Below are 20,550 nucleotides of genomic sequence, written 5' to 3' on the forward strand. Positions count from 1 at the left end.
ATGGCCTTATACTTTCCAAGTGCTTGGAAAGAAAATTAATCTTGGATCTAGTTTCTATGTGTTTACATATGTGGATATGATTTAGTGTACTTTGAAAGGAGAGCAAGCTCATAGTAAGGAAATCAGATTTGCATAATCTTCTGCTTGCTTACAGAACACAGCAGCTTAGATTATCGTTGACATTAGGAAGACTGTTTTAATATGATAAGACAAAATGCCACCTACTGTATATTGATCTTGCTAGTTTGGCTTTTAAAATAAATTACAGGTAGATTTTTCATAGTTACGTTTAACAAACTGCTAATATAGTCTAAGGAATCTATGCTAAGCTATTTTCCCTCCTATTAAAAGTATTTTTCCATGAATTTTTTTTCATGTTTTATTTCCTAAAACTTACAAATGGCAACAAAAAATATCTAGCTTTGTTCATGTCACCTGTTTTACTATTCATGTACTTAAGGGATCAAATAATAGTGTAAATAAAAAAAAAAACCCTTGCAGAAGCACAACAACCGCACCTAGTTTGTATTAAAAAAAGTTATTTTCTACTGAAAACCCAATTAGATTGCAACCTCAGGGGACTGAGCAAGAAAGGCCAGTGTTTCACTCTACCTTCCACACATTTCTTTTCTTTGACTTATCTTTTTTTATTCTCTTGCAGGTTCAGTAGCTACTGTAAATAATGAGTTTTAGAGTCAGAAATCTTTTATCTCAAGTAGTATTATTCCTTGTCAAAGGTACAGCCATGCTTAACCAAAGAGCCCAAGGGCCAATCCCTTTTCCAATTGAAAGACTTTGGGCGATTGTTTGATACTTGCGTCGTCGTTAATATTTATTAAGTATATGTTCTGTGCTTGACCGATTTTTTTCCATAGAATCTTTGACAGTGGTGTATGTCTCCTTGTTCGTCGGCATATCTGTTTTCTTTTTAATCTGTGTTTAGCATTTGACCACTAAAGGCTTTGAAACATGACTGCCTGCTCAGTAGGATTAGTTGCTCATTGGTGAGTGTCATGATTATATCGTTTTACATTAAAAGAGGCTCCATGTTTTCTGTCAAGGCTCCTTTGTTGGTGTAGTGAGAGGAGAGATTATAGGACATTTGCATCATCTAAACTGGTGTTCTACATCAAACGGGAATAATCATAATTTGGAAAGTATGCTCATAGTGTTTATTTGCCTTCTCTGCATCATTAGCATGTTGTTTCAGTCTGGCTCGGTTCCGAAACTACCAGAAGCATTGTTTTCTAATAAATACAGGTAGCATCTAACTGGACTCTAAATGGGAGTTATGGGGTATAGTTGCAGAATCTTATACACAAATCTTTAATTCAGCTTTATCCTGGTTATCTAGAGATGATTTCAATTGGGATAACAAAAGTAACTGAATAGAAGGGGAGTTGGTATTCGAATTCCCCCTAAGATTTTTTACTCAGTCAATCAATAATAAGTATTGAGTGTCTAAGATGTGCATAGCACTGTCCTAAGCACTTGGGAGAGGTAAAAGATACTATCCCACCCCTAAAGGGGTATACAATCTAATGGGGGAGACAGACAAAAAATAATTTTAGGAGTAAAAAGTAAGCAGCATAGTGTGTAATTGATTGTGTACAAAAGTGCTATTGGAGGTCATGACTATATAATTATTGAGGAGGAAGCACTTTGAGAGAGCACTGAGGTGATAGCTGAAAGGATGTGCCTAAGAAGAAGAAATATTTAATGGGGAAAGCATCCAGGAAGAGGAGGCATTTCAGAAAAACTTTGGAGATGGGGAGAACGGTGGCCCAGTGGGTCCAAGTACAGAGGGAGCTCCAAGAAAAGGGGTCAGCAGGATGTTAGAGGGAGGAGATTCGAGACTGGAAGGATTGGAATCAAGTAGGCAATCCAGATCTGAACCTTCAAAGAAACAGTAAATGACAGTGGATTAAAGGAGCGTGGATTAGTATGAGAAGTGGCATGTGGATAGAGCATGGGCCTGGGAGTCAGAAAGGCCTGGGTTCTAATCCCAACCTCGCCATATGTATGCAGTGTGACTTTGGGCAAATCACAACTTCTCTGTGTCTTAATTTCCTCATCTGTAAAATGGGGATGAGTTTGAGCCCCATATAGGACAACCTGATTATCTTGTATCAACCCAAATGCTTAGAATAGTGCTTGTCACATAGTAAGTACTTAACAAGTATTATAATTATTATTAATGTTGTTGTTATTACTATTAATATTAAAAAGCTCCTTGGATTTTACTTTCCATGTTCTCCTGGGACCCTGAAAGAGTTTGTTCACCTACAAAAAGTGAACCACTATCAGATATAGGCCAATAATCAATGTCGATGTTGGAATAATTCTTTAAAGATACCTTGGCTTTTTAAACTGGTAGACCCCAAATATGACATGAGAATTCACCTAGAAATCACAGTAATAGAGCTAATGAAAGGGAACATTTGTGTGTGTTTTTTCACATCATTAGGACTCCCTCTTCCACAAATCCAACAGATCCCAATTTCCCCCATATTTAAAACACTTCCTGCTTAGTTGCCAGTCTCCTAAACTGTATAAACTCATCATCCATCTCTGGCAATCAATCAAGTGGTGGTATTTATTGAGTACTTACTGTGTGCAGAGCACTGTACTGTGCTCTTGGGAGAGTAGAATACAACTGACCTGGGGACCATTTTCCTTACTCACAAGAACCATACAATCTTTTAGACTGTGAGCCCCTTGTTGGACAGAGATTGTCTCTATCTGCTGCCAAATTGTACATTCCAAGCACTTAGTACAGTGCTCTGCACGCAGTAAGCACTGAATAAATACGATTGAATGAATCTAGAAGGGGAGTCCGATATTAAAATAAATATGAGGTATACACATAAATATGTGTATGAATGAATAAATATTGCGGGGCTGATGGTAGGGTGAATATCAAGTGCTTAAAGAGTTCAGATCTAAGTGTAAAGGCAACACAGAAAGGAGGAGTATAGGAATTTTTTTATGGTATTTAAGAGCTAACTATGTGTCATGCACTGTACTAAGCACTGGGGTAGATACAAGCTGATCAGATTGGACACAGTCCATGTCCCACATGGAGTTCACTGTATTAATCCCCATTTTACAGATGAGATAACTGAGGCCCAGAGAAGTTAAGTTACTTGCCCAAGGTCAAACAGCAGACAAATGTCAGAGTCGGGATTAGAACCCAGGTTTTTCTGACTCCCAAGCCCATTCTCTATCCATTAAAGTGAGGGAAATGAGGTTTTAGTCAGGGAAGGCCTCTTGGAGGCCTTTAAAAGGGCTTTGAAGGTGAGAACACTGGTGGTCTATTTATAAACTTATTCATATCTGTAGGTCAATCGATCGGCATTTACTGGATACTCACTTATGTACACAAGCTTGAACTGTGAATCCAATTATTTATTTTGACTACTTTATTGGAAAATTGGTTTAGGTCTGTCTTGGGAGTTAGGCTGTAATCTCTTTATGGGCAGGAAATGAGTTGCTGCTTTGCTTTGTACTTTCAAGCATTTAGTACAGTGCATTGACAGTATCTTGCACCCAATGGGGGCTCAATAGATGCTATTACTACTATTAATACTAATAAAAGGATAATCCAGAATTTCTTGAAAACAAAATCCTTGCAAAGAGAAAAAGTCTTGTGGCAAAATTTGAGAGGTAAAAGAAATTGACAGTCAACTTCATATATGAGGTGGTTGATAGTTATCTTATACTGAATTCATATTCTGTATTTAGCAGTGGAAACATGGCCACTCAAGAATTAAAATAGAAAAGTTAGTTTCAAACAGTGTATTCTAGTTTTCACAGTGCTATATCTAGCCAGCTGGAAAAGCCAGTAGGAGTGATATATACCAGTGAAACAAATGAAGGTTAACATTTTAAATGAACACCATATAATTAAGTATTTCCATAAAGAGTACCTAAGAATTAGTGACATTCCCATTTTTGTTCCCAAGTTTTGAAATTTCTTTTTTAAAATATCTATCATTTATGGTTCAATGCCCTGACAATCACACTATATTCAATAGCACATGCTTTCTTTTTTAGAAGCTAAAATAAAAGCCAAAAAAAAAAAGAGTGCCTGGTAGCGGTAGCTAAAACACTGGCCTTGAGAATTACTAGGGATGCCTATACTTCTCAGATGACACTGGTATCTGACAGGATTATCAATCAATCAATCTTATTGATTGAATGCTAATTCTATGCAGAGCACCCATCCAAGTGTTTGGGAGAGTACAATAGAACAATTAGACACATCCCTACCCTAAAGGAACCGACAACAGCATTTAAGTTGATGTAATGAAGGGACTAATTAAAATTTAAGAGTAACAAATATTATAGGCCTCAAAAAGCAACTGCATAAGACACCGAGACTCATTTCCAAACCCTCTGCCTGAAAATCTCCAAATCCTTTCTACTTAGAATTTACCTTTCTACCCTTAGAACACATGGTACATACTATGTACCCTTGGCACATAGTAAGAGCTTAACAAATACCATCATTCTTATTATTCATGTCCTTAACATACTTCTCCACAACTCTTACCCTCAGTCCCTGACTCATACTTTCCTCTTTCATATTCCTCCAAAAAATAATCTCCAAATTGTAGAGGCATTTATGCGTATATATAGAAACGTACATCTAATGGACATCTATTTTATGCATACGCATATGAAATATATTTCTCCTATTTATGAAACACATATCTGTGTTTAAATAATCAGAGCTATTTATTGAGTGCTGTGTACCGAGCACTGTACTGAGTGCTAAGGCATTCCAGCGCTTAGAACAGTGCTTGGCACATAGTAAGTGCTTAACAAATACCATCATTATTATTTTACTGCAAAGTTGGTAGACACGTTATCTGCCCACAAGGAGCTAACAGTCTAGAGGATGACCTCACAGTTTATGCATAAATCAGGATAAGCTTATTTATGTCCTTCATTTCTGGAGACCCTGCTTCTGACTGTGAATCCCTAACCATTCTGGCTGAAGTGGGTCAAAGGACCTGTGTATTCTACATAACTGTCACGAGCACTGCCCACAGTCCCAGCTGCTCTGCTCTTCCACTTCCTTGTCCTGTCACTGTTTCCAAGACTGCCTCTTGGTCTCCTGCAGGCAATCCCAAGCTTCAACCCAGGGAAAACAAGTGCTCCCCTTATCACTGCACAAAAGCATGGTCTGTCAGTTGCTGCTGTTCAAATGGTATTTCAACCAAGCAGCAGACAATTTTACACCAACTTTCTGGGTCAGGCTTAAGAAACACCAACCAAGTCTGCCCAAGAAAAAGACAATGTTACAGGTTCACTGAACCAGATGCAGATTCAGGTCCAAAATAGCTATTTGTCATTCACTTGCCCACCCAGATTTTGGCTTCATCCCCTGAATACATAAATTCCAGGGACTTCACCTCTTATCCTGTCTTAACTAAATCTCGTACACAGGCTAATTGCCACTCCAGTCCTGAAAAGAGATGTGATGACTGCCTTTAAAAGGGGAAGCATTCGCACCAAAGTCCTCATGACACATTTAGGAATTCAGAGTTAATCAATTTAACTCACCTCATTGAAAATTCTGAGCTATATACATCTGAACAGAGCCAGCAAGACAAAAAGAAGCAGGTTTGGTAACAATAGGCTTTGCCATTGTAAATCAGGCGTTATGCAGAGTGCAGCCAGCTGCATCAAAGAGATGGAGGAATTGGGATTTGTTTTCAATGTTATATTGAAATTCCCCAAAATATTGTTGCTCAGAAACAGGCTTGTTGCTCAGAAGCGCCTATCTGAATTATTTGTGAGCTTCTCATTCCTAATTCAGACATTTGGAGAGTCATTCAATTTTTTCTGCAAATCTTTAGCGTTCAGCTTGAACTTTGCAAAGGATCATCTAGTTCTCAAATACTGACTACTGGAAGAGCATTTGAAAGAGAATTCAAGAGAAACAGTTAATATAGTGAGAAATCCCTATAATCATACTAGGTGATATTAGAGTAGGCTGTGGGGGCAGAATTACTGCTTAGTGAATTCTTTCCTGTCTATTTATCCACTGTCAGTGCAAAGAAATAGCATATGCAAGACTATCACGTCTGGAAGTTTTTCCATTTTGTGGCTTTCTCCTAACCCTGCAGGCAACAAGATGGAATTTTTCCATGACAGTAAATTAGGTTGCAACCACTATGGCACTGTTACTCAAATCTTTCCCTGTGAACTCTCTTCCAATAATGATTGTGTTTGGCATCAGAGAGTGTGATGATGCTTAGAAACTCCTCCCCCCATATTCTGCTAGAATAACAGAAAAGAACATGTGCAACCGTAAACAGGTACTTCAAGAAGAACTTCAGAAATCTTTGCTTACCATTCCCTAATGTAAAGGGGTTGGGAAATAGAAATGCTACCATCATATGAATAGGGGAGCTAACTTTCTAGGATCTATATCTCTGTTCTCTGTCAGCTGCTGGACCTCACCCTCCTCACTGTGGTATTTGTGATTCTAGGTAATCATGTCAAACAGTTGAAATTAACTTGGAAACATAATTTCACTTCTACAAGGACTTTTGCCTTTCATATTCAGTGGCAAAATTTACCGATGAGCGATTGTGAGGCTGAAAAGGCTAATGTGGGGGTGTAAGCTCGTTATTGGCAGGGAATGTGAGACTGTTGTTGGGTAGGGATTGTCTCTATTTGTTTTCTGACTTGTACTTTCCAAGCGCTTAGTACATTGCTCTGCACAAAGTAAGCGCTCAATCAGTATGATTGAATGAGTCAATGAATGTGTCTGTTTACTCTTACATCGTACTCTCCCAAGCGCTTTGTACATTGCTCTGCACACAGTAAGTGCTCAATAATGACTAAATGAATGTAAGGAATGAATGAATGAAAGTTTAGGGTGTGGGGAGAAGGAACCAGAAACTGGCGGATCAAGGATGGCTGGGCTGAGTAAGAGGGGGTGGGATGCATCCTTAGATAATTTGAGCAAGTTGAAATTTCACCTGTAATCAGTGCAAGAAGAAGTGATTCCCACTGTTTGCATATGGAGTGACAAACCGAATTGCTGAACTTACAACACATTGGTTTAGGAGACATGCAGATGCTGGGAGAAAATGTTACAGCTGGGGCTATCTGCAAATGGGGCTATAAATGTCAGTGACAGCATATCTAAGGAAGAAAGGACCCTATGCCAGGGTTTTATAGAGTGGGTCTCTCTTTCAACTGGTGTCCCAACAGATTTGTCAGGGATAGCAAATTGCCTGCTTTCCACCTCATATACAAAAGGAAGTGGAAGGCCACTTGAACATTACATCTAGGTAGGGAGAATGTTTCTAATGAGACACCATGGGGGTTTTAAGTTTTTATTCTGCTTTAAAAATTATACCCTTACCACAAGTTCCCTGGGGCCCAAAGGCGACTGGGCAGGACACTTTAGGGGATACATATGTCACCGAGAAGGGTTCATGTGTTTCCTCCTCACGCCCTCAAAATGTCTCCTGGAAAAAATATTTTATGATTCTAATTGCTCCAGGCAGAAAGAAAGGCAGGCTGGAGTGATGGTAATAGAGCATCTCAAAGTTACTGGGGAGAGAACTATTCCACAGGAGAAATTATAATAAATATATCAGAACCGTGAGTGCTTTTAAATATTAAAAAAATACAAGAGAATATGAAATTCCATTAGAGAGTGTTGCTGGTATAGCAAAAATGAGAATAATGGTAGTGAAACACAGCAGGTGATAGTCTTCTTCCTCGAAATCTATAAGAAAAATCGTCAGTTGAATTCAGCTTTAAAGTGTTTTTTTAAAAAAAATATTATTATTGTTGTTATTATTATTAAGAGTCTGTGCCTTTGTCAAAATGGTTGCTGCAGATCTTATGAAAATCGAGAAACTGAGCAAAGTTCCAAGCAGAAGGGAGGAGAGGCTGGGGTAAACATCCCCGCGGATGACTTGTTTTGATGAGTCCAACATACGTTATATCTGGTAGAACGCTAAGCCTCTTAGAACAAGGGACGGTCAACTGTGACACTGGAGATCTAACTGGGATGAACTGGAATAAATGAATGAATGAATGACACCAAAGGTCTGCCCCGGAAACTGACCTGGTGCCATGCAGTTTGCCAGCCAGTGGTGGTGCTTGCAAGTCACATCTGTCCTCTTCTGCTCTGCACTCAAGGGAAGGGGCAGCAGAGAGGGAGGGTCTGGAGCTGAAAGCTGGTGGACCAGTTCTGATGTACCCCCAACTTTCAATCATTCATTTAATTATATTTATTGAGCACTTGCTGTTTGCAGGGCACTATACTTCAGTGCTTGGGGGAGCACAATGTAACAATAAACAAATACATTCCAAGCCCACAGTGAATTTACAGTTTAGAAGGGCGTGATAGATATTAACAGAAGTAAATAAATTACAGATATGTACATAAGTGTTGTGGGCCTGGGAGGGGGATGAATAAAGGGAGCAATTCAGGGTGATGCTGAAGAGAGTTGGAGAAGAGGTAAGGGGGCTTAGTCAGGGAATTTCTCTTGGAGGAGATGTGCCTTCAGTAAGGCTTTGAAGAGAAGAGTAATTATCTGTCAGATATGTACAGGGGGGTGTTCCAGGCTAAAGAGAGGATGTGGGAGAGGAGTCGGTGAAGAGACAGGCAAGATTGAGGTACAGTCAGAAGGTTAACATTAGAGAAACGAAATGTACTGGCTGGGTTGTAGTAACAACATATTCAAAAATGTAGAAGGGGTGGAAAGTGAGGCCATTTCAGTAGTGGAACCCAACAGAGGGATGGAGAAGGAAGGCAGAGGCTGGTGTTGCCCTTTGCAACACCAGACCAGAACCTTTGGCAAAGAAGAAGTGAGGAAATTGGTAGCAGCTCCCAAGTGCTTAGTACAGTGCTCTGCACACAGTAAGCACTCAATAAATACAATTGAATGTATCAAAGTACCCATATGCCAAGAGAATATGACTGGTAGTCGGAAGACCCAGTTCTGCCAGTTGTTTGGTCTATGACTTTGGTCAAGTCACCTCACTTTTCTGAGCCTCAGTTTTCTCATCCATAAAATGAAGACAAAATTGCTCCACAACGATTTGAAGTAATTTGTTCTACGACATAATAAGGAAGTTTAATCATTCGAGATGATCCCATTGAGTGGTGCTTTAGAGAATCACCCAACGTGGTCATTGCAAACTTTATGCTATGAAGTCACCAGAGTTTCTGATTGGGGAGGCAGTGCTAGGGAAGAAGGAGGTGGGAGTTTTAGCTGACAGTCATATGATGTGCCCCAGGTCTCAGGCTGGGGAAGGTCTCTTCACTCTGCCTTCCACAGCAATCTTGCTTGTAGCCCAAGCTGGGTGGTGTCTGTGAGACGGGCCGGGGTCCTGGAGGAAGAGTTCCACTCCTGAGAGAACATGGAGATGGAGAAACAGGGAGTGTGGGCAGACAGGCAAAGAAGATAATTTACATATACTTTAATTATGCTCTTCTCACATTTCAAGTATTTGGGAATTAATTATGAGTAAGCCACCTGCTTTTGACTCTGTCTTTCATCTCTCTCTGAAGCATGAGTCAGTCATTAGTTTGAGGTAAATGATGTTCTGGGCTCTGGGGAAGATGACTGCAAATTGTAACATCCTACTTAAAAAGTATGAATTAAAGTAGTCCATGGTTGTTGTTTTTTAGTTCATTATTCTGACCATCCCTATTTTTTTGTTTTAAAGTGGTATTTGTTAAGCTCTGCGCCAGGCACTATACAAAATTCTGGGGTAGATTACAAGTAAATCAGGTCAGATCCAGTCCATGTCCTACAGGGGGCTCACAGTCTTAATCCCCATTTTACAGATAAGGTAACTGGGGCACAAAGAAGTGAAATGACTCACCCAAGGTCACACAGTAGACAAATGGCCAAACTAGAATTAGAATCCAGGTTCTTTTGACTCCCAGGCCACTAAGCAATGTTGCTTCTCACTTGACCTTCGTTTGTCTTTTATGCCAAATCTGGCTTCTGCAAATAGAGTTGCTCCCTTTAAGCACTTGATATTCACTGCCCCCCTTACCCCCAAGCACTTATGTTCACAGCTGTAATTTATTTTAATATCTATCCCCCTCTAGATAAACTCCTAATGGGTTGGGAATGAATTTTACTGACAGTCCATCTCCTCCAAGAGGCCTTCCTTGACTTTTCCTCTTCTCCCACTCCCTTCTGGGTCACCCTGACTTGCTCCCTTTATTCATTCCCCTGTCCCAGCTCTATAGAACTTATGTACCTATCATAATTCATTTATTCATTTTAATACCTGTCTCCCACTCTAGACTGTAAGATCGATGTGGTCAGGGAATAAGTCTGTTTATTGTTACACTGTACTCTCCAAAGTGCTTAATACAGAGCTCTGCACAAAGTAAGTGCTCAATAAAGGTGGCCACTAGGGATTGATTCATATGACTTGGGGGAGGGGAAAAGGAGAGACAGGGGGAGGTGGCACCATTTGGAGAGAAATTCAACCCCTTCTCCTGGAGGTTGATAGACTTGATAGGGCACCAAGGCAACATGATTGTCATGCAGATTGAAACTCTTTCCAAGCACTGATGAAATACCTGTTCTCCCTCCCACTTAGACTGTGAGCCCCCATAGAACAGGGAATTGTGTCTGATGTGCATCATATCTACCCTAGCATTTAGCACAGTGCTTGGCATATAGTAAGCGCTTAACAATTATCACAATTATTATTTCTCTACTAATTATCATTATTCTTCTAAAGAGGGTACATGATAGTTGTTAGTCTGTGACTCCCCCAAATATTGATAGGCACCTGGAAAACCTTTGTTCTTTGGATTCTACCAAACACTGTTCTGCGAGCTACTCTTCTTTCCTTGGTTCCCCTAGGCAGAACCAGATAGCTGGGCAAATCTACCTGTTGAGTGTTTGCCACGATCTGATGGACAAATTTGCCCAAGTTCCAATGCCAGTGATGCAGGAATGGGAGTTGTGGGCAGTAATTTGGAAGCAACTAGGAGGATGTCTGACTCTAGTTAATCTAACTGCTGATTGTCTTAGATTGGGGCTGGGGAAGGGGAGAGAAGAGGGTCTGGAGTTCAAAGGGGTAAGGACCTATGGGGAGAGGAGAAGCAAATTTACCAGGAAATATGAGGCACAGCACTCGGAACCTCTGGACTATTAGCCCCTGATCTGGTTATGGAGAGAGCCCACCCTGTATTTCCCCTTGGTGAGCCTGTTATGGGCAGGGATTGTCGCTATTGCTGAATTGTACTTTCCAATTGCTTAGTACAGTGCTCTGCACACAGTAAGTGCTCAATAAACACAATTGAATGAACAAATAAATACCGGAGTAGAAATCAAGCTTTAGCTCTCTTGAGAAAGGTGCTTTGTAAAGGCACCTCAAAAAACATAAATCTTTGAGGAATTTGCCAAGCAGGATGACAGCTGTCCAAAAAAGTGGATCTGAGTTTATGTTACCATAGAAAACACAATTTCTGCCAAGAAAGTCCTTAAAGGTCAATAAATGTGATTGATTGATTGGGAGGAAGTGGAGACCAGGAGAACAATGAGGAGCCTAATACCATAGTCAAGCCACAGTATGGCAATCAGTCAATCATTCAATGGTATTTATTGAATGTTTACTGTGTGGCAAGCACTATAAGAGCCAACTGGGAGAGAATAATACAGTCGAGTTGACAGATTCATTCATTCATTCAATAGTATTTATTGAGCGCTTACTATGTGCAGAGCACTGTACTAAGCGCTTGGGATGAACAAGTCGGCAACAGATAGAGACAGTCCCTGCCGTTTGACGGGCTTACAGTCTAATCGGGGGAGACGGACAGACAAGAACAATGGCACTAAACAGCGTCAAGGGGAAGAACATCTCGTAAAAACAATGGCAACTAAATAGAATCAAGGCGATGTACAATTCATTAACAAAATAAATAGGGTAACGAAGATATATACAGTTGAGCGGACGGGTACAGTGCTGTGGGGATGGGAAGGGAGAGGTGGAGGAGCAGAGGGAAAAGGGGAAAATGAGGCTTTAGCTGCGGAGAGGTAAAGGGGGGATGGCAGAGGGAGTAGACAGATATGTTCGCCACCCACAAGTTTAAAAGAGGAGAACATTAAAATAAATTTCTTATAGAGGAATGGGAAGAGTCTAAGGATATGTATAAAAATACTGTGAGGATAGGGGTGGGGTGAATAACAAGAGCGTAAGGGATACAGATCCAAGTAATAGATGACACAAAGGGTGGGGCAAATGAGGGTCTAGTCAGGGAAAGCTATTTGGAGAAGATCTGAATTTATGAAGGCTTGGAAGATGGGGAGAGTGATGGTTTGTTGGATATGAGTATGGAGGGAAATCCAGGCCAGGGGGATGTTTGCACAAAAGGACATCAGAGGGACAAATAAGATTCATTCATTCAATTATATTTATTGAGCGCTTACTGTGTGCAGGGCACTGTACTAAGCCCTTGGAAAGTACAATTCAGGAACAAATAGAGACAATCCCTACCCAGCAATGGGCTCACAGTCTAGAAGGGGTAGACAGACAACAAAGCAAAGCCAAACAAGTAAACAGGCCTCAATACCATCGAAGATTGAGGTGCACCATCAAGATTGAGGTGCAATGAGTAGGCTGACATTAGAATGGCAGAATATGTGGGTTGGATTGAAGTAGATTAACAAGATAAAGTAAGAGGGGGAGAGCTTACTGAGTGCTGATGGTAAGGAGTTTCTGTTTGATGAAAAGGTGGATGGGCAACCAGTGGCGGTGCTTGAGGAATGGAGAAATGCGGACTGCACTTTTTTAGAAAAATGATGTGGGCAACAGAGTGAAGTGTAGACTGGAGTGGGGAGAGACAGGAGACTGGGAGGTCAATGAAGAGATCAATGCAATAGTCAAGGTAGGATACGATAAGTGCTTGAATCAGCACATTAACAGATTCGGTACCGGAATAAGCAGAATGTCATAAAGAACCTACGGGATTTGGTAACAGACTGAATATGCAAGTTTATTAAGAGCAATGAGTCAACGTTCATGCCAAGGTTGCAGGTCTATGAGATGGAGATAGTCACACAGTCTAAAGCGATGGGCAAGTCTGGGGTAAGGCAGGGTTTGTAGGGGAAGATGAGTTGTTTTGAACATGTCAAGTTTAAAGTGTTGGTGGGACATCACTATATTTTATAATAACCCTAATATCTGTAGTATTCATTCATTCATTAATTAGAAGATTCTCTTGGACACTGAGAATTGAATATGATGCTCTACAGAAATAGAATTGATATGCACAGCTGAAGTCATTTCCTTTAAATTTCTCCATCCTTCAGTTGGGAGTGTACCACAAAAATGACTTCTACTGACTCAGACAAATTGGCAAAGAGAATACTAAATGGTGCCTCAATAAAATAGATCAGTTATACTTTCTTTCTCCTAAACCTGGAGTGTACAATGGAAAATAGTGTGCCTGAAAGAAAGGCTTAGCAATGATGTAATTGGGGATTAATCAGTCAATCATATTCATTGAGCACTTACTGTGTGCAGAACACTGTACTATGTGCTTGGAAGAGTACAACAGTAAACAGACACATTCCCTGCCCATAACAAATTTACATTCTAGAAGGCAAGGCAGACATTAATATAAATAAATTACAGACAAGTATACAAGTACTGTGGGGCTGGGAGGGTGGATGAATAAAGGGAGTAAGTCAGGGTGATGCAAAAGATAATGGGCGAAGAGGAAAGGAGAGCTTAGGGAGGCTCTTGGAGGAGAGGTGCCTTCAATAAGACTTTGAAGTGGGAGTCATTATCTGTCAGATATGAGGAGGGAGGACTTTCCAGGCCAGAGGCAGGTTGTGGATGAGAGGTCGGCAGCAACACAGATGAGATCGAGGTACTGTGAGAAGGTTAGCATTAGAGGAGAAAAGTGTGCTGGCTGGGTTACAGTGGGAAAGTAGAGAGGTGAGGTAAGCGGGGACAAGGTGATTGAGTGCTTTAAAGCCAATGGTAAGGCGATTCTGTTTGATGTGGAGATGAAAGGGCACCACTGAATGGGACACAATTGGCAAGGACCGGAGAATGTGAGTGGCACAAATCCACTAGCTCTAGAATCAATTAGTTCACTGGGTTCTGAGCATTGAGCCTTCAAGGTTGAGGCTTGCCCACTGCCATGGATGGCAGAGTCAGCATCGCTGTCACTAAGTGTAAAGCACTGTACTAAGCACTGTCTAGCACCCCTGCTATTGGTGCAGGGGAAAGGAGCATGGCTCTATAAATCAGGAAACCTGGGTTCTAGTCCCAGATCTGCCAGAAAAGTAATGTCTACTGGCAGTGGGCCATTATTTGTGCATGTTTCTGACAGAACCACCAAACACTCCACTAGATGGACAAGCCCAGAAGAAAGTCTGAAAAAATACCCCATCAATTTGAGTGGCTAAGACCACCACAGCTATCAGGATCCCCATCTGCTGGGACACAGTGCCTGAGGAAAATATCAGCACTATGTTTTGGATGCTTTGGCTGTCCCTGGGTCCTATAATCTTCAAAAACAATAATAGCAATTGTGACATTTCTCAAGAGCTTACCATGTGCCAAGCACTGTACTAAACGCTGCGTAGACACAGTGCAATCAGATGAAGTCTAAAGGGGAAGGAGAAGGGGCAACTGAAGACCGGAGAAGTGAAGTGATTTGACCAAGATTACATAGTGGTGCAGCCCAGAGTAGAATTGAGGAGAGGTCAGTGAGGTTGTCAGACTGGAAGATTGGCAGTTTTGGGACCCAAAGGATTAATTTGTAAGCCTGTCAAACGGCAGGGACTGTCTCTATCTGTTGCCGACTTGTACATTCCAAGCGCTTAGTACAGTGCTTTACACATAGTAAGTGCTCAATAAATACTATTGAATGAATAATTCCCAATTGGTGAATGTAAAGGTGGCAGAGGAGCAGCTAGTAATTATCAGGTGCCATCGGGGACTGTCACTGGGTAGGTGCATACATCTGAAATGTATTAAGCATTTGGGAACTGCATAATACACAAAAGATGCTTAATACTGTGGCTGAACTGTCTTGTATCTGCCCCAGCTTATTACAGTGCTTAGTACATAGTAAGTGCTTAATAAATACCATGATTGTCATTATGATTATTATGTTTGTTATTACATTATTTTTATCATTATTATTATTTTACTGCATTCATTAAGAAAAGGAAGCATAATTCCTTAAAGGTGATTGAAAATAACCTTGATCAATTGCCAGTGAAGTTGGGGTAATCAGTGGTATTTATTGTATGCAGAGCACTGTACTGATAGCTTCATAGAATACAATAGAGTTGGTAGACAAGATCCCTGCCCACAAGAAGCTTACAGTCAAAGGTTAGATTGGTTTGAAACTGAGGAAACATCACAACAAGCTCTCAAATGATAGGTTGTCTTCTGTAGGGGAATGAAAGGAGAATTCTAACCTAAGGCAGGAGGTCTTCCCAAACTGAGCCCCGCCTTTCCCTCTGCTCCTCCTCCCCTCCCCATTACCCCTTCTCCCTTCCTCTGCTCATCCCCCTTCCCCTCCCCACAGCACTGTGCATATTTGTATGTATTATTTATTACTCCATTTATTTTGTTGGTGATGTGTATATATATAGCTATGATTCTATTTATCTTGATAATATTGACTCCAGATTACTTGTTTTGTTTTGTTCTGTTCTGTTTTGTTTTGTTTTGTTTTGCTGTCTGTCTCCCAGGTTTAGACTGTGACCCCATTGTTGGGCAGGGATTGTCTCTTATCTGTTGCTGAATTGTACTTTCCAATTGCTTAGTACAGTGCTCTGCACATAGTAAGCTCTCAATAAATATGATTGAATGAATGGTAAACCAGGGGTACCATTAGTGGCATTTGTGAATTCCTGTGTGTCTCTGTGGCTAGTTCTGCCTAGGGCAAGGTGTAGTTCTGGAAAGGATTTCGGTATAGGAAACCCCAGAAGCAGTGTGGCCTAGGAAAGACCACCAGCCTGGGAATCAGAGGAGCTGAGTTCCAATCCCAGCTCCACCGCTTGCCTGCTTGAGACTTTGGGCGAGTCATCTAATGTTGTTTTGTTTTGTTGTCTGTCTCCCCCATTTAACTGTGAGCCCACTGTTGGGCAGGGATTGTCTCTGTTGCCAAATTGTACATTCCAAGCGCTTAGTACAGTGCTCTGCACACAGTAAGCACTCAATAAATACAATTGAATGAATGTCTTCCTCGTGTAAAATGGGGGATTCGATATCTGTTATTCCCATTTGAATTGTGAGCCATGTGGGACAGGGGCCGCGTTCAACCTGATTATCTTCTCCTATCTAACCCAGTGATTTAGAACAGTGCTTGGAATATTGTAAATTCTTAAAATTGCTGAAATTATTATTACTGTTGGAAAGTGCATTGTAAGCCGTTAATACAAAATATTGGCACATGGTGTTTCTTCAAGCATTCCTAGTAATTATTGCCTCCAACACCATTAGACCAATTCTTTTATATATACACACGACATACACACACTTGTGACCATTTGTACTAACTTACTCTCTTTCCTCTTACAGCTCCAAGTACAGCCCAGTACGGAATTACCGGGAGTGCCGAAGTCCTTTTCTCCTGCTGGTACCTTGTGTTGACACTGTCCTCTTTCACCAGCATATTCTACCTGAAGAACACCATTCTACAATAAATGTAAAGAACCATAAAAGGCTTTTAAGGATTCTCTGAAAGTGCTGATGACTGGATCCAATCTGGTACAGTTTGTTAAAAGCAGCGTGGGATATAATCAGCAGTGCTTACATGGGGATGATCGCCTTCTGTAGAATTGCTCATTATGTAAATACTTTAATTCTACTCCTTTTTTGATTAGCTGCATTACCTTGTGAGGCAGTACCCATTGTCCTTTTTTAAGACGTGAAAGCTCTGAAATTACTTTTAGAGGATATTAATTGTGATTTCATGTTTGTAATCTACAACTTTTCAACAACATTCAGTCATGGTCTGCTAGGTGGCAGACTGTAGTTTACAAAAAAGAATATTGCAGTGAAAATGGGATTCTTTAAGGCTGCAATACAAGCATTCAGTTCCCTATTTCAATAAGATTCTAGACCCATTTACACCGATGCATTTTTTTTCTTTTTTGATAAAAGAGCAAATAATATTACCGTCAAACCATTTCTTCAAATTGTAACCCATATCTAGATTTTTCTGCTCGCATGATATTCAGGTTTCAAGAATGAGCCTTGTAAGATAACTGCTTTTTTTTCCTGTAAGTTCAGCATGGGTGTGCCTTCATAAAATACTACTTTTCTCTTCCTCTCCAACAAAATCAGAAATGTTTTGGGAAATTATAAAATTGAAGTCCAACAGTGCCTTCTCTCTACCAGGAGAAAGGTAGCATTGGCTCCAAAAAAAAAAAAATACCTCTTCCTCTGTCACCTGTGTGGTAAATGGTATCATTCATAACTCTGCCCACAAACCAAGATTTTCGGCATTGATCTCTTGTTTTCTTTTTCTATTCCACTCATGTAGCACAGATACATTTACCATACGTTTTCTTCAGATATAGCGAAAGCATCAGAGCCTCTGTGGATGATAAGTTTCCTTTTCCCTTCGTAAATACAGCACAACTATTTCGAGATTTCTTGTACATGTAGTATCTTTTCTTTTTAGCATTCCCAGCCTCAATCCTTAGGATGCTGGGTATTAGTTGTGTAGAGAAGATGAGGGGACTGGCAAGTACTAAAAAGGTGAAAATCCTTGACCTTGGTTTTTCTATTGTAGCCACAAAGCCAGCCTACAGGACAGGGTTTGTGCTTCCCATTGGCAGATTGATTTTAGACCTGTGATGTCTGAAAACCTTGTGATCAAAATCAAGTGATTCCAATAACCATTACCATCTCAGAATGCTGTTAAAAAGTGATGGAAAATTATAATTTTATGCTCACTTTGACTAGTCTCCTAAACTAATAATTCTTTAGAAAATTCTTGCTCTATAATTTATTTCCAATAAATAAAACCTAACTAAATTAGCATGCTTTATTTCTTCTTACATGATATATGTAAGTTGATCAAATAAACAATATTAGTGATGACGATTTCTTAAGAGATATTAATTATGCAAATCACAATGGCTACTAAATTATTTTCTATTGTGGAGAATGCAGAGCCACTGTAGTCAGTGAAAAAAATGCTACTCTGTGGTACATAGGTCCATGGTTTTACTATTATTAAAGTAAGACTGTGGCTTTGGAAAAATGATTACTCTTTTAGTGTCATTACCACAGAACTTTTTATTCAGTTGTTTATGTTACAGTCAAAGCACCACAAGAGCTACAAAATAAACTTGGAAACAAGGAATTTCACATGGGGGGGAGGGTACATATTTAGGATACCCAAATGCATGAAGTGATCTTCTCACCTTGAAAATGCTATGCCTTTTGAGGAAAACTCCAATCCATTTTTCTTGACATGAAAATTAGGCAAAGAATATAAGGCACATCTGCTTTAACTCAAAATGAATCTTGGATGAGGGACATAAAGGTACACTTTTTCCACAGAATGATAATAAAAAGGTTTAATGCTCTAAAATTCAATTAGAGTAAAATTCACATTACCATGATTTTGGCTGATAGACTAAAAAGTGGAACTTTTCACAAATTGGATCTTCAATTTCTGGTACATTTTCTTGGAAACGATTCTTTGTGGAATCAATGTATGAAATACTAAACATCCTACCATCCTGAGCTTTTTTGTATTGCAGCTTTAAAGTGACATACTCCACAGTCAATTCACTTGGTATGGTGGTGCCACCATAGAAAGAATGACGCATCAATACCATTTGGAAGAAAGAAACTGATCAAGAATAGGTAAAACACAGACAAAAGACAACTTTACTGAAACTCAGATACCTCCTCTTATGTAAGGTGTGTAAGGTTCGTGAGGTAAAATTACAGTTCTAAGGGTAAACCAAATCACTTACTTAGTTGAGAGTGTTGTCATGATTCTGGATTTGTGGAGTCTGGTGTTTTTATCATAGAATGTGACAGAAGTGCAGTCATAGCACAGTATCTGTATGTATTTGCCTTTATGTTAGAAGATATTCATTTGAATGAAATATTTAAAAACAGAGGAGGTATTTGGTATTTTATTTTTTCTGCATCACAGCAGTATACTTAGTCACTAGGCCTCTGGACAGTGAGAACTCATAAGTACCTATGAGTTCAATATTGTTCAAATAAGGCTACAGTATTTGCTTTTTTGTGTGAATGTATTGCATATGATGTTCAAGTAGATGATTTTACATTTATGGGCATATGAAACGTCTGATTGCTCCATTTTTTCAATTCTGACTGTACAAGATTGTTGCAATTTCAGAACAGTAGCATTTTACAAAATTGATTTCTCTCTTTTTGATCTTGGCGATTTTTTTCTAGTTATTCATTTCAAGGGTGAATTTTTCACCAGTTCCATTGATGGAACTTCTTTTGTTGCCCGTTCTGAGGATTTCTTTCCCCTCCCCCCATCCCGAGAAAGGAAGAAAAAGCTACTACTGTAGTTAACCTGTCCATTTCCATCTCTAGGTTGACACCAAGCAGTATCACAAAGTTTTATACTACTCCTGTTGTCTCACATTTGCGAAACTATGGCCTGTTAAACCGCAGGGTCCTCTGTGTACAGAGTAACATCAAGCTCTTAATTACCACTGTGGTATGGGGAAGATCTCTCTAAATAAAAGTGGAGTTTCACGATACCACAGTATGCTGAAGTTACATTTCAGAGTTTCCAATTAGACCTGTTTGTTTGGGGTTTTTGTTCTGTTTTGGTTCGGTTTTCCTGGGATTAACCAATTAGCTGAAAAGTAAATTCCAGTTCTCAGTTTGGCATTGTGTAGTTTCGACTGAGGCAAAGTGAATTGAAGAGTCGATACAATTACCCAAATAACTGAAACAAAATCACTCTTCTTACTGAGGAAACAGTAGGATTGAGGGCCTGATTTTTATAGATTGGCTGTGTCGATTAATTTAGAGAATTTTTCCCCACCCAGAACACATTGCCTGTGAAGACAACCAGAGATGTCTCATTTGAACTCTTCAATTAAAAAGAAAAATGTTTTTTGAAATGCAAAGATAATTAATTAAAAGAGGCCAGGTTTTTTAGACTATTGAAGAATGTGAATGTATTACAATGGATATGAACATGAATAAATGATATGCCTTAACATCTTTTTAATATGTATTTACTTTAAAGACTGGAAAATGCTCCTCCTGACTCTTGGTAAAAAACCATATTTCATTCGCTGACATAACAGGTTGTTTCACTTTTAAGTCATGCTTATAAAGTCTATTTAAACCAATCTGACTCCTTTTAAAATGCCGACTTAGAATCCAAGAAAGAAGAGCTAACTCACACCTAAAACTGCAGGAGCGTCCCAGGCCAGGGCTTACTTAGTCAATCTCACATCCCATGCCTTGCAGTTTGGCCTTGGCCTTTAAGCATTACATGGCGTGACATTTGGGGATTTTGTTGTTGTTGTTTTTACAGTATATGTT

The 20,550-nt window shown here is 39.8% G+C and overlaps 1 protein-coding gene across 1 annotated transcript in view; it reads left to right on the plus strand.

Moving 5' to 3' along the window:
- The window catches only part of NEGR1 (neuronal growth regulator 1), a 1,090,779-nt gene extending 1,070,555 nt beyond the window's left edge, over positions 1-20,224 (plus strand). Inside the window, exon 7 of the mRNA XM_029064044.2 lies at positions 16,564-20,224. Within this exon, the coding sequence (XP_028919877.1) occupies positions 16,564-16,688 (125 nt within the window). The 3' untranslated portion in view covers positions 16,689-20,224. The remainder of the gene's footprint in view (positions 1-16,563) is intronic.
- The last annotated feature ends 326 nt before the right edge of the window (positions 20,225-20,550 follow it).

The sequence above is a fragment of the Ornithorhynchus anatinus genome, chromosome 4 (assembly GCF_004115215.2).
Source record: "Ornithorhynchus anatinus isolate Pmale09 chromosome 4, mOrnAna1.pri.v4, whole genome shotgun sequence".
Lineage (NCBI taxonomy): Eukaryota > Metazoa > Chordata > Mammalia > Monotremata > Ornithorhynchidae > Ornithorhynchus > Ornithorhynchus anatinus.